The 23,557-nt window shown below is 44.2% G+C and overlaps 1 protein-coding gene across 8 annotated transcripts in view; it reads right to left on the bottom strand.

The window, feature by feature from the left end:
- NCAM1 (neural cell adhesion molecule 1) overlaps nt 1-23,557 on the bottom strand; it is an 81,410-nt gene that overhangs the window by 8,184 nt on the left and 49,669 nt on the right. For 3 of the 8 annotated variants that reach the window (XM_065738378.1, XM_065738371.1, XM_065738373.1), the window contains 7 exons: nt 23,144-23,294; nt 22,372-22,556; nt 21,924-22,020; nt 21,418-21,588; nt 20,883-21,014; nt 9,623-9,747; nt 8,752-8,932 (listed from right to left, as the gene is read on the bottom strand). In XM_065738378.1, the coding sequence (XP_065594450.1) occupies nt 8,752-8,932; nt 9,623-9,747; nt 20,883-21,014; nt 21,418-21,588; nt 21,924-22,020; nt 22,372-22,556; nt 23,144-23,294 (1,042 nt within the window). Of the gene's footprint in view, nt 1-2,499; nt 5,693-8,751; nt 8,933-9,622; nt 9,748-19,785; nt 19,801-20,882; nt 21,015-21,417; nt 21,589-21,923; nt 22,021-22,371; nt 22,557-23,143; nt 23,295-23,557 lie in introns of those variants that run through there. The other 5 variants (XM_065738370.1, XM_065738372.1, XM_065738376.1 and 2 more) reach the window with 3 other exon arrangements.

The raw sequence follows: 23,557 nt of genomic DNA, 5'->3' as shown, positions 1-23,557 counted from the left end.
AAGCCCTTTTGACAACAGGGACTCGCGAGCTTTGCCACCTGACATCAACTTTCAGCAGCCTGAAAGAGATGAAGAGTGGCTCTGGCAGGGACAGACCAGCATCTCCCAGGATTTGAGGACATGAGGGAGGCATGCAGCAAAGCTGGGACTCACTCCAGGAAGTGAATGAAATCACTAAGGGAACCACACTTGCCAAGGTTCTCCAGCTTTACACAGGCTGGGAAGGTCTGCTAGCTTCTTCCATGGTGTCTTTCGAAACAACACGGGCAGCAGTGGGAGCTGAACTAATGAGAGCTACAGTGATTGTAAGGCAGCAGCCAGGCAGCAAGCAGTAAAATCCACAGGCAACAAATGTACGTTCACATGCATTGCAGTATAGAATCTGACCCAAATTCATGCTGCTCTCTGAAACTTACTGTTGATTTCAAAATTTGAATACAAAGGTGAGACACTTGCACAAGTAAGATCAGCCTCCAAATTTACAACAGCCATGGCAATTGAGCTGGGCCGTGTGAGTGAGCCCTCGAGTCCTGCCACGAGGCACCATCAGGGCTGCTGCCCTGCAAACCAAGCAGCACTAACAGCCCCTGTCGTACTCCAGCATCTTCACTGACCCGTCTTAAAGAAAGGATGTTCACAGGACTGTTTGGGCTGAGCTGGTCAGTAATTCCTCTGCTATCAGCTAAAACTTTCCACGTCATCTGCAGGAAGGCTGACATGGGCTGGATGTACTGGGCTGACAGGACTGTCTGTGTCATTCGAGCAAGAACTGATTCCCTGGTGAAAGAAACTCTTCTTGAAAGCCATCAGCTGTGGCTCCCCAGCCTCTTGCTCCCATGCCCTAAACACAACCCACACTTTGTTCCCCTTGTTTGATTCAGAATAGTTCTTGCCAAGCTGCTGCTCTGCAGGGAAAGCATTCTGCCTGGAGCTCATGCACAGCTCAGCATCCATCCGCTCCTCACCCAGGGCCTGCACGCTCAGCAAGGGCTGTGCATTGACAGAGCTTGTCACTCATGTTTACTGGGACAGCTGAGAAGGGTGAGCGTGTTTCTCGTTGTCCTTAGGAGCCTTATACTGTTCTTTCACTAAGATGCACTTCTATTCATTTCTACTACATTTTTTTTTTTTTACCCCCAAACACTTGGAATCTCTTTGCTGGAAAGCCCTGTGAAGCACCCCTTGCCCCTAAGGCTTCTCCATGCTGTAGCATGTGGAAAGATTAATTCTAGGAAGCGGCCTGGTTTCCACCACTCTTTTATTACTTAAAGACAGGAGTCAGAACATCCTTAGCATGAGGGAGGTAAATGTTCCATTTTGAGACAAGGTACTGAGGGACATGGGACTCCAACAGGAAAGGGAGGTTTTTTTTTTTCTTTTTTCTTTTTTTTCCTGTATTTTACTTTATCTGAAAATCACTCTGAGGTGCCCAACTCTGACAGAGCACAAGTCCAGTGAGTGCTTGGCAGAACGTCTGTGCCACAGCCCCTGCCAGCACCTCACATCAAGCTGTGTAATTCAATGAATTCATCAGCCTCCAACATACGTGGGGAGGGAGTTGGATATATCTTTTCTGTCTCCTACTGCATTCAGGATTCTCACATGGATCACGCAACAGTGAATGCAGTTCTGATCACAGCAGCTCCTGGAGGAAAAACCAAGGCTGTGTCAAACTCTTCACATCTACATCATCTCCCCGGGAGCGAGCTCCTTGGCAGGCTGCTAGAAGCCCCCATGGGAAAGCATCACACAGAGCTGCTGCTCAAAAACAGCACTGGGGGAGAAGGCTGTAAGGGTCTGGTTTGAAGAACTGAAACAACTACAACAAAACTGACTTGGGAAATGCAATCAATGTAACTTAACCAAATAAATGTGCAGGAACGGATTCGGTCATCGCAGCCCTATAAACACCTCTGAGCAGCAGAACAGTACATACAATAAAGGCACTTTATTTGAGCAAACATACAACAAATTCCAAAAGCTGGAAACAGGAGGTGGATGAGTTTAGGCCAGAAATAAGGTATGAAACTGTAACAGGAATCCTCACATGAAAGCAAAATGTCATGTCTTCCTCCACCCATTTGATTGAACATATTTGCTTCACTTCCTAAGGAGGGATGATATGGAGGTTATTTAGCGCTGCTGCAGAAAAAGGCTGTTTGAATATCCACCTTTCTCTACTTCAGATTAGTAACAGAAAGCAAAAATGGAAGGAACAGATGGGTCGTGTTCCGAACAACACGTGCCATTCCACTTCAAATGACAACAGCAGGTTCTCCTGTGTTTGTGTGCACCTATGGCCCATGTTTGGAAGCAGAGTTTTAGCTCTCTGATAGCCATTGGCAAGCACCTGCACAACTTACATTAACACTGTCAAACACCCTGCACAACTTACAGGGGAGAAATGCAAACTGCAAGTAACCATCTGTTCCACGTGACAACAGTGTCTGTTTCCGCACGGAATTAGGCCCAACAGCTTACGCTTGCTTTAACTTAACTATTGTGAAGCAGAAATACCCAGCAGTCTGCTGAAAGCACTTCTTTCACATCAGGAAGGCAAGAGATACTTCCCAGAAACACAACTGAACCTCAACATTGTCACCAACGCAGTGGCTCCTCCAGCAGTCAGCTCCTAGCACCCAGCTCAGCACTTCCCTGTGACTGCCTCCCTTTCCCAGGATGAACATGGGGTAACGAGCATACAAAAGGAGGAACTGTAAGCAGAGAGGAAGTCATATGAAGATTCTGCCTCCAGGAATAAAGCAGTCTGATCACAGCCTGACCCTTGCCACAGCATGTCTTCCCTCTGCACTACTGCAGTGCACATCTGCTGTGCCACTTACTTGGCTGCTCAGTGTACTCCACTAGTTGCAAGAATCAGGAAAGCTTCAAAAATTTATTTTTATCTAAAAAATTAGGAGGGAGCAATTGCAACTGATTTTTGTAGATGAGAAAACTATCACAGAATCATTATGGTTGGAAAAGACCTCATTGAGTCCAACCGCCCACCTACCACCAGTGCTGCCCACTGACTGCATCCCTCAATGCCACATCTCCATGGCTCTTGAACACCTCCAGGGACACTGACCCCACCACCTCCCTGGGCAGCCTGTGCCAATGACCATTCTTTTGGATAAGTTATTCCTAACATCCAACCTGAACCTCTCCTGGCACAACTTGAGGCCATTCCCTCCTATCAAACAAAGTCTCTTCTGTTTGACAGGCAGCCCAAGGAATGCTTCATCAGTATCTCCCTAAGAATGTAGAAACGGAATGACAAAATAAGAATACAGCTGTTGGCATGCTAGGGGCCGGGAGAGATCCTGCACAGCTCTGCAGTTCATCTCACATGGAATCATCTCTTCTAGAAGGCTCTGATCCCAACCTTCCCGTAGGTATGACATTCTCACAGAACACATACTTGCAAAGTTGTGTGTGTGGTGAAAATCTGAGTGTTTGAGCCTCTTCAGATTCCAGTTCTGAATGTCTCACCACTGAGTACAGAAAAAGAGCACTGGCTTTTCTGGAAGCTATTTAAAATTTTACTGACATCAAGAATAAGGCCTGGGATCTTGTCCAGTGTTGACTGCCAGAGATCAAGAATCTGATGTGTGTATCTGGAATCTAACATGTTACCAACCCACGTAAATAGGCAGTGAAAATACCACTTATGCTTCATATTTTTCCAAACACAGGGACAGGACCTCTGTTTGTATGTATCTCCTTGTTGACTGGACTGCCCATTTCCAGCTGAGCAGGGGAACCATTTAATACAGCTTTCACCCTGAAAGTGACCTGGGCTTTGCTTAGTCTCTGCAGGCAGCAGCCCACGAGAAGGTAATGCATCCCCACAATGCTGGAGGAAGAACGGCTCCTAGAAAGGTTGCTCTCTCTTCACACATAGTTATGACCAGTAATAGCTTCAGCAAGTTGCTTTTAATACTCCAGAGCTGGGTGCTCAACCTCACCAATGCCTCAACCTGTGCCTACAGACAAGCTGATATTAGATCTATGGATCAATTTAATAAACTCAGCTATGGGAAGTTCACTCAACTTTTCAGGATTACCATTACTTCCATTACACTAAGGTGTAAACTCAGAAAGCCAAACAAATCTGCTACATTCCTGAACACTGGAGGTCAGAGCGTGGCTTTATCCATTTTGTTTGGTTAAAAAAATACCCACATGCTTTTGAGTGCAATGCTTGCAAAAAGTTTTCTTTCATAATTTAGACAGAAAAGAAGTTCACAAATCATCATGAACAAGGTCTGAATAAACGCAGCAGAGTCTTAACGTGCAGAGCATGAAACGCACACATAGACAAGACTGATAATGGCAGGGTTTGTTCTTTGTCCCTGTTAGCATCTGGGCAGAAAGATTAATCTCATCCTGCACAGCCAATAGTTTTTGAGACATCCTGTACAGACAGCTCAATAACTGTGCCAACCATTCCCCTCTTTTCCACCCCAGGCCCACTTATAGAGAAAGGGAAACCCAGATGGAGAGAGACACCCATTTTTAGAAGAGCAACAGGACCAAATGGATTTCGCATCACAAAAGACAATTCATGAGGTGCACAGGGTTTTGTTTTCTTTTCTTTTTGAGAGGAAAAAAAAAGAGGGAAAAAAAGAACGAAAAAAGATCACCTGCAATTTGTTCAACGAAATGCAATACACAGAGCTCAGTAACAAAGCTGCATTATATTTACACCAAGGATTAATCCTGTCTGACAGCGTCACATGCACAGTTAACCACAAATATGATTAAGATCAGTAGTAATCATTTAGATCGTCAGGTCATTTGATTCAAGCTAATCTTCTCTGTTAAAATGGCAAGAAAAGAGATCTCTCTACAAAGTTGATAGTATAGCAGTGGAGCACCAGGCAACGTTAGACAAGCATCCATTGCAAATCTGTATGTTCTTGGGATGGATGATGCCCCAGATCCACTGTGGGTCATGGGATATCTGACTGCACATGGGGGGCCAATGAAGTCCCAAGGGATCAACCATGTGAAAGGAGAAAGAAAGAAACACCTTCAGTGCAATTCCCACAGATGTCTGTATCCATGCCACCACAGTGGGCCAACCTGACGGCCATACATTGAACCCACTTGCAGAAGCCCACAGAGAGATATGGGCAGTCAATGGGATTCTCTCTGGCAAGTTTGCTTCCCTGTTTTCACTCTCCTGGCTGACGTCTGTGGGTAGGGCTTCAGAAACCTCATGCTCAACACTGTGGTGATGAGCACCAGATGTGTGGGCAAATCAGTGAAGATCCCTTTGTGGGGCTTTTTGTGCGTGTGTGCCTGGGAGGGCTTTTTTTAAAAGGCCTTCAATACTGTACTTTCCTACAATGAAGAAAGCGAGCGAGCAAAAAGGTCTTCCTTTACATTCATTAAAAAGGGCAAATTCATTACAAGTAACAAAAGTTGTTAAAGATAAAACACCTTAAACCTTTTTTCCTTGTTACAAAATATTAACTCTTTCAAATGACACAATCCCCCCCCCCTTCCTCCTGAACTGACAGGATCCTCTGAAACAAAGTTATCTGCTTCCAACACCTTGGCAGGACCCAGGCCTCTTCAAGCAAATATTGCTTTATTTTAAGTTTCTAACAGAGCAAAAGCAGAGTCACTGCAGAAAGAAGCAATGAAACAAAGGAGGACGACGTTGATGGACTTCCCAAGGTCGCTGCAGGTGCCAGACAATGGTTCCCAGGAGGGGAAAATATGGTTGTTTAAAAAGCAAATTTGGTGCATGTGGCAAGCGTGGATGTTTCCCGTGAGATCCAAGGTGACATGTATGACGACAGACATAGGAAAGGAATAAGGGGAAGAGGGGAGGGAAGAAAGGACGAGAAAGAAAGAAAGAAAAAAGAGAGACAGAGAAAAATAGATAAAAAAAAATTAGGTCATAAATATAGAAAACATAAGAATCAAAGGTTTATTTAATTTAGTAAACTAAAATGGCTAAAAGTTAGAAAAAAGCAGTAGCACATTCACAGCGACAAAAGGGCCAGGTTCAGAAGCTCAGCAAAGTCCAAAGCTGCAAAGCAGAGTTCAAGTCGGGGTTATGGGGTTAGCAAGCAAATGAGATTAAAAGTGATGGAACAGAAGGCTCAGCGATCAACACAAGAAAATGCCTGTCTGATATTTGAAAGGACAACACCGCCTTTTCCAAAGAAAAAGAAAAACAACAATGGCTCTTCTGCAGCAAACAAACAATCCGCCTGCCTGCCCAAGTCCTTCCCCAGTGCTTACTGTACCAGGGGTTCAGATAACAGATCCGGGTGAGTAAAACCTCAGTGGAGGGGAGGCAGGCTCAGGAGCACGGCTGCTTTTTCCTTCAGCCTTCCAGCTGCCTGTGAACTGACCTAACACAATTGTATTTTCGTTAATTCTCTTATCATCCCAGGACACTGTGAAAACTCTACAGAGGGGCTGAAGGAAAGGGATGCACGGAGCCTCTTCGCTACTGCAATTCGGCGTATCAGCCTTCATTTCAACAGAGCCCTGTGACTGCATGTCAGAGAGATCTAGGCTGCCCTCTGGAAATACTTTGTTGAACATTATTAGTTTGGAGAAATCTCTGTTGGAACCAAAGCATCTGGAAATAGCTCAAAAGCCCTAATAAAAGCCAAAGGTCTACAAAATCAAGCTAGAGAAACCAAGTCACCCATGCAGCACAGACACCAGCAGTCACTTCCTTGCACCATGCCCTACTTGAACCAAGGCACATTCTTCCCAAGAAACATCTCCATTCATTTGCTGTGTCAGGCCTGCAGCAAGCTTGCAGTCTGAAAACCACCATTTCTCAAAGTGCTTCCAACATTTCCAAGTGCAACGCTGGAAGGAGCAAGCTGAGATCCTGACTGCTCCCACACTTCACATCTGATAAAGTGAGGCCAAGGAAACTGCACTCACGAATGCAGAGTGGACATTTGAAGAATTCCCGTTCTTTTAAGAAGTCCTTTCCTATTTAAGGAGGGATTTAAAAGGAATCTGAGATTACTGCTCTTCCCTTTGCAACAGACTACAGCACAAACTGCGTATTCCAAAGGAAACTGAGTTCTCAAAGACTGCTAATCCCCTATGCAGAACATCCCAGCTGTCCCAGGTACCTCCTGGCACCCTACGAGTGTGCAACAAACACCAGGAGAGAGCCCCAGCATGGAGAGGCAGCACTGCAGTGTAGAACAAATACTGCTTATCAGCTCTTGGGACATTTCCCTGAGGAGATGCACAACAGTAAATGAACCCTCAGCCTGCTGCTTCCACTCTGATCTACTGTTACAGCCTGAAGCTAAGTTGCTCTTTTCCAAATGATCCCCACCTTTCCCTGCCTCATTAGTCAGTTGTCCTTCAAATATGTGAGAGCAGTGAGTAGCAGTAGTGCTGCTGAAAATGAGAATCAGAGGGTAAGTTGCTTAATGAGTTACAGAGTCTCCTTCCAACACAACTGCCGCCTTGTTCGAACACACTTCCCAATCTGCCTTTTGCCCCATTCTCTCCCCCTCCCCATCCTCGTGCTTGCTGCTGTACACAGCTTCAAGCCCCAGACATCCAGGTCACTCATTTGGATGCTCAACAATGCTACCTGGCTCGCTCAAGTGCAGGTTCAGCACACAAACTGCACCAGCTGCTTGCCTCAGACAGGACACAAGTAGGGGTGAATTAAGGACTGAACTCTCAATGAAAGGGGAAGACTGATGAAAACTTAGATATTCTGAGCAAAAACAGGAGACTGAGCTAAGAACCCAGAGTCCACTCCAACTGCTCCCCACAGCATGGACTGTCAGCACCAATCTGAGCACGAAGCTGCTCCAGTTGGGCTGTGCAGAGAGGACTTGACCCGCAGTGTGCCTGTCTGCCTCCAGCCAGTCTGAGCATCAATTTACAGCTGGTCCAGCAATTCCACCCCCAAGGTTCTGGGTTCGTTATTAAACAGTTCAAGACTACACCTGTGTAGTAATAAACACTGACTGTCTTTTTAATGCCTGCCAGCAAACCGCAGGACTGCTAGCACCTCAGCTCACAGGGCCCACCTGTTTCTCATGGCATTTATGTTTTTACCTCATTTTTTTAGGACAGAAGTCTGCCTGAAACAAGTTTCCAACAGCACACTGATGCAATTTGGTTACCATTTCCTAACTCCCTGCCAGACGTGAAAATAATGCTACTTTAAAATTACATTTTTTTAATCTCTGTATTTAATAAAAAATCTCTGTAGGAAGATTTTCCCTCTCACCCTTTATGACTGCCAGCAAACTCCTCGTGTCTTTTTTCTCCAAAGGTTGAACTGGATGGACAAATGGGCAGTAAGCAAGCACAAAGCAGGTTTGGAAGGGAAATCTGAATTGTGAAAAGCATTGCACCAGAGATGTAAGTGGTCTCCCTTGCTTTAGTTTAAGCTGGAATCTTACTTTCTGGTTTCAGAAAGCCTTTTCTGTCCACTGCTTTTCACATCTGGCAATGCCATTACCCTGATACTAAAGCCAACATTCCCTGCGAGCAGTCAGACAGCTTTGTCATGTTGCATTCCTACCAGTTTACTGCTAATGCTGTACATACCGTAACGTGGACTACACCGCAGGTATGTACGTGGCAAAAACCAAGCTTTAGATGGGTAACCAATTATGATAATGGCTTTAAGCAAGCAAGTTGTCAGGGTTACTCAGGCACATTAAAGGATGCAGCACTGTTGCATTAATTGGAAGCAGAAAACAATGGTAAAGCTTATGATTCCCATACCTGGGATGACAGTAGGCTGAGCAGATGTCCGGAAAGCATAGTGAGCTGGTTTGGACTTCCCCTGCTGGTTTTCAGCTATCACATAAACCTCATACTCTGCATTCCAGTCCAGAGACTTGAGCATGACGTGGTCGCTGCCAGAAGGCAGTCTGATCTCTGGTTTCCATTCTGAAGAATGTTTCTGCAGGACGATGTGGCAGGTGGGGATGCAAAACAAACAGTACAATGTCAGTGGTCAGCCCTGAGAGCAGGGTAACAGCTAACTAACACATGGAAAAGTGGGAAGGGTTCTACATTAAGAGCATTCCTATACCCCTTAAGAGTGTGAAGTTGTACCTTCTGCAGGACAGATCTATCTCTGACCTTGTGTCTGGCCTAGCTTATCAGGACTGCTCCACTCAGCACTGTTTAAGATTTTCAAAGGGGTATGCAACTAGGAACTTGATGATTCCTACTCCAGTCTGAGGGAATGCAGATGTTCATTTTGCCTATAGCTATTTGAAAAACTTACTTACAAGGAACCTTAAGACAAAGGCAGAGTGGGGTAGGCTAACAAGCTGTTTGATCTCCGCTGGAATTTATGCTTTTGACACTATGTTATCCTTTTGATACCCTGTACTGGTCTACCTGCAAGACCACAGAATGGCTCAGGTTGGAGGGCACCCTGAAGATCACCCAGTTCCAACTCCTTTGCCATGGGCAGGGCTGCGCCCCACCAGCTCAGGCTGCCCAAGGCCCCACTGCACCTGGCCTTGAGTGCCTGCAGGGATGGGGCATCCACAAGACCTTAGCTTCATGGCTGCTTACACAGTCATGCCTGAGTACTGAGCAGGCTACAAACAGACAAGGTTTAGGCATGGGTTGTACTTACAGCTTTGTATTTGATCAGGTAATGCCTGATTGGGGAGCCACCATCATCCTGCTTGATAACGTTCACTTTGATGGAGTTTCCGTCCTCTCCCATTTGCCCTTCCAGTTTGGGTGCACTGGGTTCCCCTGAAACAATGGCAGATTTATGCTTAATTGTAAAAAAGAAATCATTAGGAAAAAGTACTCAAAATCAGAAAAAATACTTAGCTACATTGTATTGGGCTTTCTCAGACATATCTGCAAGACCCAAGATTCGCGTGCATTTGGTAGTTTGCTTTCACTTGATGTAATTTACCATTTTTGCACATGCCTGAACAGATTCAGAAGTGAAAAAGACACAATAATTCCATACAAATACCCTGGAGCAAAACCCAGTTCTTCACTTTTTCTGCTTAAAAATGCCAGTCTGAGTCATCTGGAAAATGCTGAGTTAGAACCTGTGTCAAACAGGCAGGATTCCCCTCTGCAACATGGATGTAAGAAGCACCATTGAGAAGTGACATGTAGTGCCAATTGTGTTTGCACTGTGCATACTGCTTTGTTTTTATACTCTCTGGACCATAGACTCACTGCTGTGGTCACTTAAAGGGGTGTGCAAAAATGGTACAAGTGCAACAACACTCGGTTCTTTTACTGGTTTACCTAATGGCAGTGAATACAGGCTATAGAGAATGAGACCCATTTCATCATTCTGTAATAAACACCTTGAAAAGACACAGTTATCTTTTCCAAATTTGCACTGGACATCAGCAGAAAACTGCAATTTTACTCTTATCTTCAGGGCACTCTGATTTCCATCCATACCCTTTCACATCCACGTCTCCAACTGCCCTTCCCTAGCCAGGTCCCCCATAGCCTTCACACACAGCCTGGGGGATGGTTCCCCTCTCACACTGCAACTTCTGTCACCTCTCCCAACAGAAATCAAACCCACACATGCATTGTGTATTTACAACATCCCGTTTCCAGGAATAATGCAGCTGACTGTTCAACAGACACGCTTTCTTCTTCCTATTATCTTGGGAATTTACTGTGCAAGAGACATGTCCACCTATTTATTTGCTTCTGTGGAAAAGGAAAACCATCAAAGAGCCACTACAACATATGCATCACATTGGCAAAAGAACTGAGATGAGAAATGAGTGCTGGTCTCTCTTTCAAGAAATGACACAGACCCCAGGAGCTGAGATCTTGCTCAACTTTGTCAGCTCTCGGATGCTTACCTTGATCCATTTCATGCAAGACGAAGGCACAGGTTCCCTATGCAGATCCCACCTGAGGTTGGACTTGGAGCTATTATTTCTACAGCTCTGAAATACCCCAAGAACTCAAATGCCACTGAAATTCAGTCAGATTTGAGAAGATTTGATTGAAATAACCGTACATCTCGCTGAAGCTTGCCAGGTTGTTCTGCAATACTTCCTTGTTGTGCCCTGTGATGCAGTCACACTGCTTAAGCCATGAATTCTGGGCTTAAAAGCTGTTCAGGAACTTTTGACCATTTCAGCTGTTGCACTCTGAAGGCTAATCTGCCCAATTTCTTTACGGGTAATTTAAGCAAAACCAACACTGCAATTATTGGTAAATTAAAGCTTTCAAATCACCTGCAGTTGGCACTTCCAACCAACTCCTAAGATTAATTGCACTCTGTTGGCTGTTCTCATTACAGGCTCATAATCCCCACTGTATTTTATATATCAATTAAGGTGGCTGAATGTTAAAAAAGCAAAAAAAAAAAAAAACAAAAAAAAAAACCAAACCCAACCCAACAAACCTCCCACACTCTGTTTTGCCAATCAGACAGACTTGAGACATTTAAAAAGCATTTCTATTTGCTTATCTGAGAGCATTTTAGAGCTGGCCACAGGGAATTCAAATACAGAGAACACAAACCTTTCTACAGGTCTGTGAATGGTGAGCACACACTTTACCATCCTAGCTCATATTGACTTATGGCTCTGACAAAGCACCTCTGTCTTTACTTGCAGTGCCACTTGTGATTTGGATGTCTGTCTTAAACATGTGCTGACAGACGCCCTGGAGCACAGTGAAATACACAATTAAGAGATGGACCAATTCTGGATGTATCCCAAAGAGAACAAGACCCAAACTCTGAAACTGTGACACTTAAGCTAAAGAGTCCGATCAAAACCAGGCCACCAGTGTCACATTGTGATGTTAAAGCTCAGCCTGTTGCCCAGAATAAAACTTCTCAAACCTAGTTCTGCTGTGTTGCTCTAGAAGGGAAAGGACATGATAACGTAGTACTTCTACTGTGATCAACACTGGCCAGCAGCACCAGCTATGGGAATGTAGATATGCATTCAGCTGCCAACAGAAAGCACCTGCAGCTTTCACTGGCCAGAAAAAGGGTAAACTTCCAATATCTTTCAAAGTAGATCTTCAGAAGGAAATCATTTAAAGAAAGAAATCAAGTACATCAAGTACAGTTGTTGTTTTTTTTTTTGTGAAACATCAATAAGAAATAGCAAAACCTAGACTGAAGCAGCAACTTAAGATTAATTCCATCTCCTTACAGGCTAACACACACTCCAGCTAATGTATCAGCTGTTCCAAGAAGGCACTTACAATCTGTGGATGCACAGTGCTTTGATGTAAGAGACATACATTTGTGTTTCACAAAGTAGTTATTTTTCTTAAAGACATAAGGATGGAATGCTCCTTTTTCATCAGTAAGCAATGACCACATCTGCCATCTACTGTACAAAGGAGGGGATTTTTGTCTTTCCTGTGAGCTTACTGAGGCTGCATATTTGAGAATCTCTTCCCAGCCCCTGTTTCTCCTGGAATTATGAATGATGAAAGCAGGGAATGCGTTGAAGAGATTGGAAATTAAATGTGAACAAGTGAGTTCTAGATGAGCAGGGGTACCTTACCCAGGCACACTGAAAATACCAGATACAAAAATACCAGATTAACCCAACAATCATCTCTCTTCCCCCAATCCTGAAAGAAAAGATCACTGCCAAGGTTATTGATTTTGAATACTGAGTTGAAGAAGCTATTACTGAAATAACTGTGTCAACACTTCTACCCAAGAACTAAATGAAAGCAGGAACAGAAGTCCTGCTCACCGTTTCCCTCATGCAAGAAAGTAGCTCCCAGGAGCACCCATGGGCTGCTGTTGTGCTGGGCACCAAGCCACCTGTGTGCTGAAACATTCATGAGCAGCAGTGCTTGGCTTCTGCCTCTATTTTGACAGACTTGATAAATGACTTGGCTGGTAACAAGACAGAGTAAGATCAACATCTCCTTCGTACTCTTTGCCATCTTTATCTCAGAGAGAAAATTATTAATAGGTAAATAGATGTTGAAGCGATAAGGGAATATTGTGCTTAAATAATCTGACTTCTTATCTAATAAGGCTAGAATTTTTTTTTCAGTGATTGAGTACCAAGGCTAAAATGGGAACGAACATCCTTTAGAAAGTTGCTCCTTTCTGATACAAGGATTTTGAAAGCTGGAGCTGCTGCTGCACTTGTGCAGCCATTCCAAGCATTAATAACTTTCTCCTCTGAAATCTTTCTTCACTGTGAGCAGCACAGTTTCTAGCTCCTGATTCCTTCTTTTCCCCATTGCTTAGGTGTGCTTTCTGCTTCAAGAAAATTCTCTTCAAATAGGAGAATATAGAGCATTGCTAACTGCTGAAACCCACAGCTGCAGCGGTGCCAAAACCTGGTAAAGAATATTCTCCTTAAATACATAGGATTTAATTGATCTTAATCAGGCAGATATCATCCAGATACAGGGCTGAAAAATTAAAAATGGGTTAGTGTGTAGTTTCAAACAAAGGAGGAAGAAGTTTAGTGGAAGGAGTTTAGTCCAGCAGTCAGCATCTCTACAATGAGTCAGTGTCAGTAGCTGAAGAGAAAAGGTTGTTGCCAGAGGTTAGAGAGGGAACTCATGCTCACAGGACATGCATCCTCTATACAGGAAAAGGGGCTGAAAAACAAAAGAGCATTATAAAGGTGTGCTACATGCCTGGGGGGATCTCCCATTTACACTGAGCCTCTCATCACCTCTCTTCTCCCACCAAACGTGGTCTTTCTGCCCAGCTACCGAAAAGCAGGTCAAATTGGTTACTAGACAACTGCAGCACTTGAGACTAACAGCTTAAATCCTTGTCCAGCTGGCAGCAAAGGACAATCCTGATCCTTGCTGGGCTCAGAGAATACAGTTGCAAACTATCTGTGGTTATTTATGCAATATGCAAACAAAAAGCTGATCTTTGCATTTCTGACCACTGTGTAAATGGGATTAGATTGTGATCTACAAAGTCACAATTTGAAACTAACAAACACATCACAGCTATCAAAGTCTCCATGATAAATACACAAAGGTGAGAAAGAGTAGGTAGAAGTTTTCAGAATGTACACAAGAGAAATGAGTATCAACAGCAAGAAATAAGGAACAAAAAAGAGAACATGCAAAAACGAGACAACCACATCTTCAGCCCTCCAGGATTTCACCTAGAAAGGGAAGAAAACCTGGAAGAGGGGCTGCTTCCACACATGCAGTCAAGCAGGAGGGTTACTGGTGTTAGTTCTGTTTTCCCGACAAACCCCAGCTCAACCCCTGGCCTGGTTGTGGTCCAAGACAATCTGGCACTTCAAAATTAATTGATTGAGGGAAAAAAAAAACAAACAACAAAAAAACAACAAAAAGCCATCTGCTCCCTGGATTTCAAAATGATTTATTTACTGGGGGCAGCAGAAAAGCAGGGCTTCCCCTCTCCCTTCAGACTATGCACAGTGTGTTAAGTGGAGTCTTCAAAAATACAGTGTTACAGAAAATAATTTTGCTACCACATTTTAGAGAATGATTTCATCTCCACATCCTGCAAGGGTCAATCATTTGCTTCTTGATTTCACAGAAATCCCCAGCTACTGTAACTGCTCCTGTTAAATGAGTTCAGACCTGGATTAATTCCTTTGCCTGGCTCTAAGACGTTGCGTGGGAGGGATGAACTGCTCTGGAAAGAAAAATGCAGTAGTACTTCTCATGTATTTACTGCTAAGTGTAGCTCCTGCCATCTACTCTGGGTGTGCCTATATACAACTTATAAAAAAAAAAGGTATCTCCTGGCCTAGCTGTGGTTAGGTTTTGAGCTCAATAGATTTATTTCTTAACTCGTAACGTAATGCTTACCAATATGCAAATCTGAGAGATGAGGAATGTCTAATCCTTTGGAAAAGCTACTAAACATGGATAGCATGAATGTATGTATATAGACATATAGCAATGAGAGCTAAAATATTGCTCAACGAGAAATAAGGTGATTTGCATCATCTGAACACCTTATCGTACAATTGCCCCAGTAGTCTGCAGTTGTCAAGCTGCTCCTGTAAGATGCAAAAGGGTTTTAGCTATTGGTATTAATGGAAAACCATGTTTTTGAGCATTACTTGGATGCCAACTCTGTAATTCTGTCAGGGAAAGAAGCAAATGACTGACCCATGTGGGCTCTGTCTTTTTTTTTTTTCCTCCCTCAGATGGCCACAAGTTGTGCCAGAGGAGGTTCAGGTTGGATATTAGGAAAAAGTTCTCCAGGATTGATGGGGCACTGGCACAGGCTGCCCAGGAGGAGGTAGGGTTGTGGTCCCTTCCAGAACCATAACGATGTGGCACTGAGGGACACGGTGAGTGGGCAGTATTGGTGGTAGGTGGGTGGTTGGGCTGGATGATCTCAGAGGTCTTTTCCAACCTCAGTAATTCTGTTCTACAAGATTTCTCCAAGCTCGGTGCAGACAACTAAAGTTTAGTTCTTCACATGCAGACAGTGATGAGCAACTTCTCCAAAAAGGCTGTAGAAGGACTTTGGAGCCATGGAATTTGGAGGACTCTGGTCATTGACCAGAGGGTATCCTCCCCCCAAATCTAGGCAACCAATCAGAACAAAGTATTTTACCTTCTGTTCACCAGCGAGGACGACATCATCAGCACCATGCAAGCCACATGACAAAGGCACATGATACGCACGCACATGATTGGTTGAAAGGAAAGTGGAGTAGGTCACATGGAAAATACAAAAAAAATTAAAAAACTGATGTAAACAATGGGCAAGGGAAAAAAATCAACAACAGAATTACAGACTAAATAAAACAGAAACTGAATTAGCCAGTATATATCAGAAACACTGGGGAAACAGTAAAATTGCCTGGAAACACAAGAATATTAAACAACGGAAAGCGCTGGGTTATGACCCTGGGAACGTTAGGCACAGCTGCATCACTGCTCATTAATACCAAGTCAGGGAAAGAACAAAAGTTATTCAAGAGAAGGACTGTGCCCCAGGACTTGGACAGCCGAAGGAATCCACAAGACTGTTGGAAAGAAAAAGGGAACACACTGTTATTCGGGAACAGTCCAGGCAGCAGAGGTGAAATGGTCAAAATCACAGCCCACGCAGTTCAGTGAAGACAAAACTTGGCATTTCACATTGATGTGTTCTCCCTTCTGCAGAAAGAAAGGTCTTCCTATTAACAACAGTAATTGAAAAAGGAAAACCTACAACGCATATACATTTCCAAGGACAGAGCTTTTGCCTGAAGAACTGCAAGGATTTGGTCAGACTGACAATTACCACCCAAAGCACACCAGCTCCATCCAACGTATTCAAGAGCACTGACTGAGCTACATGCAGTGATTTCCACTCATGAGTTCAGGTGTGCAAGGGTTTTCTCTGTCAGTGAGGAACGAAGCGTGGTGCACTGGAGGTTGACTAAGATGGCACGAGGATGACAGCAACTGCTCACAGAGATGAAAAACCCTAAAGACTGTATTACAGGAATAAAGCAAAACAATAACAAAAAAACAGTTTCTGGAATGGAGGACACCAACTCCACGCACTGCTTTCCTTCCTAAATTACTATCTGCTTTCTAATTTGTCTTTTCCATGAGTATTCCTTTGCCTCATATAAATGAGGCTACTGGGCAAAAAGATCCACTCATTCTAAAGAAGAAAGAATGTCCTATGAAATAGCAATGCAGTATTTTCCCTCACAATTGAGGCTACCTCCTGGCCCCACAGATGAACAACCAAAACAGAGCATCTGCCTCCTAAAAAACCACAAAGATTGTTAGTAAACTTGCTACTTGCTCACTTCTCCCTCTCCACCCAGCCCCCATGTCTGATTAGAATTAAAAGCTCTCTTTGGCAATGCAGACCTCATTTCAGATGTGTCAGGAGTTAAGGTTTGGCTTATTGAATCCATGAAAAATAGAACAAGAAGAGTGCCCATCGTGGTCATCAGCAGCTAAAAGTACATGTCATGTTGTATGTACAACCATGCAGCGTGCCAATCATACATAACACTTTCTTCATTTCAAAGTTCCCTCGGCCCCAAACAAAAAATAATCACACTTTGTGCTTCTATTATTTTCCATTTAGAGGTCATGGGCCATTTCTAATGCACAACATGTAAACAAACAGGTCGTTATCTTTAAGGCCATATTCACAGACACATTTTATTACTGCAGATCAAAAGAAAAAAATGGAGTTTGTAGAAATTATTAGTTGTTGAGAACACACACATGCACCACATAAACCTATGTCTTTCTGGACTGCTTTTCGTATTCCAGGTCTATATGGCAAGTAATTGCTTGAATTCTCTATGGCATCTGATTTCACCCTTAAAGGAAAAATCCCTGCTTCTGTGGTGATTAAAATCACATGATTTATACATGTCCTCTGTGTCAGGAAGGTCACTGAACTCTGAACAGCTAGTCTAAATCCCATTTTTCACTATGGTTCTTCTGCCTTCAAATTAACTATAAAATTGAAGCTTTATTCTCATAGACTGCTCAGATCCAGCACTGAAGCATCTGTTCCTGACTCAGTATCAGAAGGAATCTCACCAACAAGGCACTGAGCAAGGACAGAGGGAACCCAAATCCTGCTCCCAGCTGAGATACTGACTTCTTGTGAAGGCTCAGACATCCTCACACAGGCCAGACAGGAGCAACACTCCCTCTCCCTGCAGCCCTCTCTCCTTTATGATACTCATTTGCATCTTCTTTCAACATCCAGCACTGAAAGCTGCAATATTAACGGTCTGTCTCTAAATTCATAATCAGCAGATTATCTATTCCACATCCCTCCTGTGAAGGTGGCCTTACCTCTAAAAATCAACACATTCCTTTTGGAAATGAGCACCTTTCCTTTTTTCCCCTTGTTTCTTCTAAATCTCATATGTCAGTTTTTCACTGCATGCTTGGCAGGACAGCAGTAAGGAGAAGAGTCAGAGTGGTACCGTGCTGCATTTTAACAGCTACATGCTCACGTAACAGATTAATGTCCAGTTCTTGGTTAACAGACATCACACCAACAAAGCATCGTGCCTTAATTCCCTTGACGGAAGGCTACAGCATAACAAGCAGCACTCTGCACCAAAGGGGAGCAGTTCCCATCTACTCACTTGGTGGGTCTGTGCTTTCTGATGCAGGAAGAGGCTGAGTTGCTATGGAAACATGAAGGATAGATAGGACATGTAAAGGTGAAGCATAGCATGAAAATAAGTTATCAGAGGCATGGAGCAGGGGTGATAGGAAGGAAAGAGAAAGCCTAACAAAGAGAGAATGAGAATGACACTGAATCCTTATGGCAGATAAGTATTACCTGGAAGGACTGCAGAATTGTGCTCCCCTGCCAGGGGAAAAGGAGCCAGCTTGGGTGGGGTCTCACAGCAAACCAGGCTCCAAGAGTCTCTGCTGAGGCTTTTTTGTCCTGATGAATTCTGAAGCTCTGAATCTAATTTCAGAGGCAGCTACAGTGTTTCTGACTAATTTGGTCGTGAACAGCAACCTGGTTCACACTGCCATCCTGCTAAGCACTAGGATTCTCAAGAGGAAATATGGCATTTTTTGAGAGGAGGTAATGAAATGAAAAGCCCCTTAGGAGCACTGCTAAGCAGCTCCCTTCCAAGAGCAAAGACAGACTGTACAAGCACCAAATACGAGCATTACTGGGAAATAAGCACAAAGAAGAATGTCACTAATTCCAAAAGTCCTGGGGCAAATGCAGCACGAGAAACATGAGTTGTGATTTCTTTACTGCTCTACAGAAGCACCATCACTGCTGATCATTTCCCCTCTATTCAGCTAAGAAATAGTCTCTTTCTTTGCTGTGCTATGAGGATTTCGAGAAATTCAACCTCACACCACGAAAGTCAAGCACATCCCATGGAGTGGAACACAAGTTGATTAGAAATCTTAAAATCGAAGGCCAATAACAAGAGCTTTCACAAGGACAGGCTTGTACTCTGCTCCAGGGCAGCACACCTGGGAGCTGTCTGGGACTTTTTCCTCTCCTAGAAATCAAACCTGTACTCATCTGCAGTTCCTCTACCAGGAGACTCGGTTCTTAATCAAGGGAAGAAAAATGCATAGAAAAGAAGGAAAGTACCCAGGGATGTTAGACAGACTGCACCACACTCAGTGAGGAGATGCATGCAGAGCAAAGTCACCAGGACAACCTCTTCCACCATACTCACTCTCTGCTAAACAGAAGGTGGGGGCAGCAGCACTTGCTAAAGAAAGAAAGGAAGGTGAGGATGGGAGGTGACTCCTATTAAAATGCTGCCCAAAGGAGGGCAATTTAAGAGCAAAACAATAAGACTGTCAGATCAAACCTCCCTGGACACAAAGCACAAGCAATGGAAGCACTGCTTCCCAACTCAGGACGTGACACTTTGTCAAACCTGCATTTTGTATTCTAAATCCTTGTTTCAAACAATTTCCTTGTAATGTAGGATCACTGAACACGTCAGTCACCAGAACTCCCAGGAGTTCAAACCAACACCACAGAAGGGCAGTGGAGATGCTGGCCAGCACTCTGCATGGCTGTGAAGTACAGCCTACATAACCACTGCTTAATTATTAGACAAGCACTCTACATGAACTATTTGAATTGCATGCTGTACAAGAAAGACAGATGTTAACCCACAGTTCTGTTCTATAAAAGACCAGGATTACCCAGAGTAGGATGACTATTCTAGTGTCAGTTTTGTTAGGAAATAGGCAGTACCAATTACTTCATTTCTAATGAACCTGGGAGAAAAAAGGCACTAGATTAACAGCTATGTGTGTTAGAATAACACTCCAGGAACAGAAAAAAGAACAAAACAAATGCAGAAAGGCACTTACGTGAGTGAGGGATACCTGCAGTATTTCCATGGATGGAACAGAGACAAAAATAAGAGACAGAGATACACACACACACAAAAACAAAACAAAAAAAAAAATGTAGAAGAGATGAGGAGACAATGAATATGGAGCTGGAAATTCAAAATACCACCAGATGTCCCACATCCAACCCTATGGAGTAGGGGAGGGAATAGGAGTTATTGCAACAAAACTGGATATCAAGCACGAGGGCTGGTGTGCAATGTGGATTCCTACACAGGACCTGCTAAGCAGCAAGGCATGTGTACTGCCCCACACTGCTCAGTTCTGGTGAGGGAGAGGTTAGGAGATGAATTCAAGACCATGCACAGATCTCAGGGTCTCCAAGCATGCATATATATGAGATAGGAATATTGCTTGCTCTGAGTTAAGGAGACAGTCCTGCACAGTGGTTTCAGAAGAGTTATGAACTAGGTTCAAAGGTGTGGATGTGATGGAGGGAAGAAGAACACGCTCTAGATCTAAACACGAAGGGAATGAGGAAGAAGAACCCCAGGAACTGTGAAGGGCTGAAACAGGAAGAAAAGTAAACGTGTCATGGCACAGCATTTTACCATCTGAGTGGAAGATTGGCCAAGTAAAGCAGGCAAGAGGTTATGGGAATAATTTCATGCACTGCATGAACATCTTTAAGGAGTAATTTGCAGGAAAATCACCCTCCCTCCTCTTCTTCATAGTTCATGGAGGCTCCTTTGTTGAATTTACTGATTTCTGATTTGCAAGCAAATTCTTTATTACCATGCCCCTTCTGAAATTGCTTCTTGCTCTTATTACAACACTGCTGAACTCTCTATCACATAACCACTTCTATTCGACATAACACAGTTTATACCTATAATCCAGGGCACAGACCAGTGTGAATAACTTCCCTGCCTCCCATTTTTAAATAAGATTTTTAATTAGAGAGGAAATTCACTACAGTCAAAAAAGTTCAACAAAACAAAGGGTGCGGCAAGGTCTGCAGGAGAAGAAGGCATTGTCCATGCACGACAGACACCCTGGAAAGATGCAAGGAAAGAGAAACCAAAGAAGCAGAGGAAGGTCTCAGTTTTACTTACGAACTGGCTGTGTCTTGAAGTCGGATGGCAGGCTAATCTCACCCACACCTTTGCCGTTGACTGCAGACAGTCTCACCGAGTAGGTTGTTTCAGGTTTCAGACCACTGATAGTGATTGTGCCCTCCACATTGGCTGTTGCAGAAACAAGAGAGAGAAAGCAAAGAAAGACTCAAGTCAATCATAAATGGCATGTTCCTATTGCACTCCTGACACATTTCACCCATGTAACAAAGCTACAAAAACAGTGCAAAGAGAAAGGTCAGAGCTACCAGCTCTGTGTGAAAGAGCTGATTAGGGAGGGACAGAGCCACAGATGTTCTAGAAGAGATGTAGTGGAGCTCATAGTAGACACCAAAGGGAATCAGCACTCTACTTGTACCAAGCTGTTACTAAAAACAAATGTTAAAGAATGGGTGTGGGGCCTCAGTGTAGATACTGAAATTGCATTAATGCTGGCTTACCCCCAAGGGAAAGAAGGGTGTTTTGAGATGCAGACAGAGAAGGTAACATTTTTAATACTAATTTTCCATCTTACCTTCCTTTGCATCATACAGTCTTGAATGCCATTCTCCTTCGCCCAGTGCTCTCCACTCTGCTTTGTACTTGAGGATGGGCACCCCACCGGTGGCCTCAGGTTCATCGAACTCCACACGGGCAGTACTAGAGTAGGGCTCCACTCTGTCAATAGAAGGAGAGGACGGAGTATCTGGGGGAGAAAGGGGAAACAACCAGTGATACATTAGACATCTGGAAGCAAGGGCTGCCCCAGATGGCAGGGAAAGCAGAAAACTAGGAACACCAAGAGCACTCTTGTCATGACTTGACTAAGGAGAGGACAAGGACAACCTGACACTGTCCTCAAAGAGCTTTTAAGCATACTAATTAGACAGTATAGAAACCTTCATCTTTGTGTCTTCTCTAAGAGGTCAGAGATTCCAAGTACTTTCTCCAAAATCAAATATTTCCTTTAAGAAAAAAGGACAACCTGAAGAGAGTAGCAAGAAAGTAGCATTTCCTTATCTCCCTGCCTGGGATGCTCACCCGCCTGCACAAGAATGAACTCTGAGGATTCCTGGCCAATACGGTTCACAGCAGTGCAGTTGTAGTTCCCAAAGTCATTTTCAGAGTCAGGTGTCACCTATGGAAGAAATTAAGGAGCATGTTTGGATCAGAAGGCACTTTTCACTCTGCTAATGCCATTTGTATTTTACTGGGGAGAGAAGTACAATAAAATTAATGTGCTCCCATGGAGGGCTGCCCACAGATGGGAAAACTACAGTAGGCAGAAAGTCAAAAACAAAGAGGGGTTGGCGTATCCCATGACTTGATGCCCTTTGCATTTGTGTGCCAGAAATACTGCAAAACCTGCCACCCACTAGCAGGGCACCCTGATGAAAAACTGGGCCTCATCAACAACAGAAACAAATTACTTGGTGGCACTGAGCCTTCCTGGCTGCATATCCCCTTTCCCCTTTGTGTTTTTCCTCACCTCCAGGTAGCTTGCTGATGGAGTATTGTAAATCTTGATGTTGCTGTAGTTTGAACTGGGAAGCAGCTGTCCATCCCGGAACCAGGAGATGACAGCACTGGGGTAAGCAAATACCTCACAGGTGATGTTCACTTGATTCCCTTCCCAAGTATAGACAGCCACAGGGCCCTGAAGCTTGGGAGCATCTGAAAGAAATGTTCTTGTGAAGGCAACGTGATCCAGAAAAACTTCTGAAGGAGCCCAGTCAACCTCACTGCAAGGACTCCTTGATGTGGGAAAAGGAACCAAGGTGGGGATATGGGACAGTCTTCTCATTCAGGGGGCTACTGGTGGTGGTGGTGTTTTGTTGAAGGACATAGGAAGAAGACTGCTCAGCACCAAAGGCTGTTTCTCATGCAGTGTGGGAGGATAAGCAGACAGCAAGCTACACGCCTGGGGAAGTGCAACGCTGGTACACTCAATGAATGAGCCCACAGCAGATTCATGGCCCATAATCTTCTGAGGCTGCCAACAGCACCTCTGCTGGAGCCAACGAGTGCAACCATTTGCACGTGTGCACACAGCAAAACGCAACTCTAACAGCATTATTTCAGACTGAGCTGCTTCACATGCCCTCTGCTAATAATAACAGTAACAATAGCAATACTACTACTACTAAAATAATAATAGTACAGATTTCCCTACTTGTAGGTGCCTCCACCTCATCAGAAAACACCATCCCCCTCTGCCCACCTGACCCCCCACATACGCACCCTGCCCACCTCCCACTTACACTGCACTTCGAGGTACATGGCCTGTGAGTCCTGCCCGATGGTGTTGCTGGCTGTGCACACATACTCTCCGGCGTCTGTGTACTGGATTTCTTTGAGAGTCAGTGATGACACCCTCGCGTGGCTACGCACCACAATGCGCCCATCCAGAGTCTGGCAGAAAAGGAAGAGAGAGTCAGGGGCTGGGCAGCAGGCAGCACTGCAGCTCAGGGACAGGAACAAATGCGAGTCTACCTCACATCAACCCTCCAGTGCTCAGCACTTGGAAGGTGAAACCATGGGCACAGTGCTTCCTAAAGCAACTCAGCCTTGTTGCACAGGTTATTCAAAGCACTCAGGTAACGGGAACAAAAAGAAAAGAAATGAAGGACTGAAGTATCAGATGCTGCTACGTCTTTGAGGACAGCTGAATAACA

This window comes from Cyrtonyx montezumae, unplaced genomic scaffold (genome assembly GCF_038088225.1).
Source record: "Cyrtonyx montezumae isolate F1298 unplaced genomic scaffold, pur_monq_1.0 scaffold_22, whole genome shotgun sequence".
NCBI lineage: Eukaryota > Metazoa > Chordata > Aves > Galliformes > Odontophoridae > Cyrtonyx > Cyrtonyx montezumae.
The sequence above is the reverse complement of the archived record's forward strand: the minus strand, read 5'-3'. Positions and strand labels throughout refer to the sequence as shown.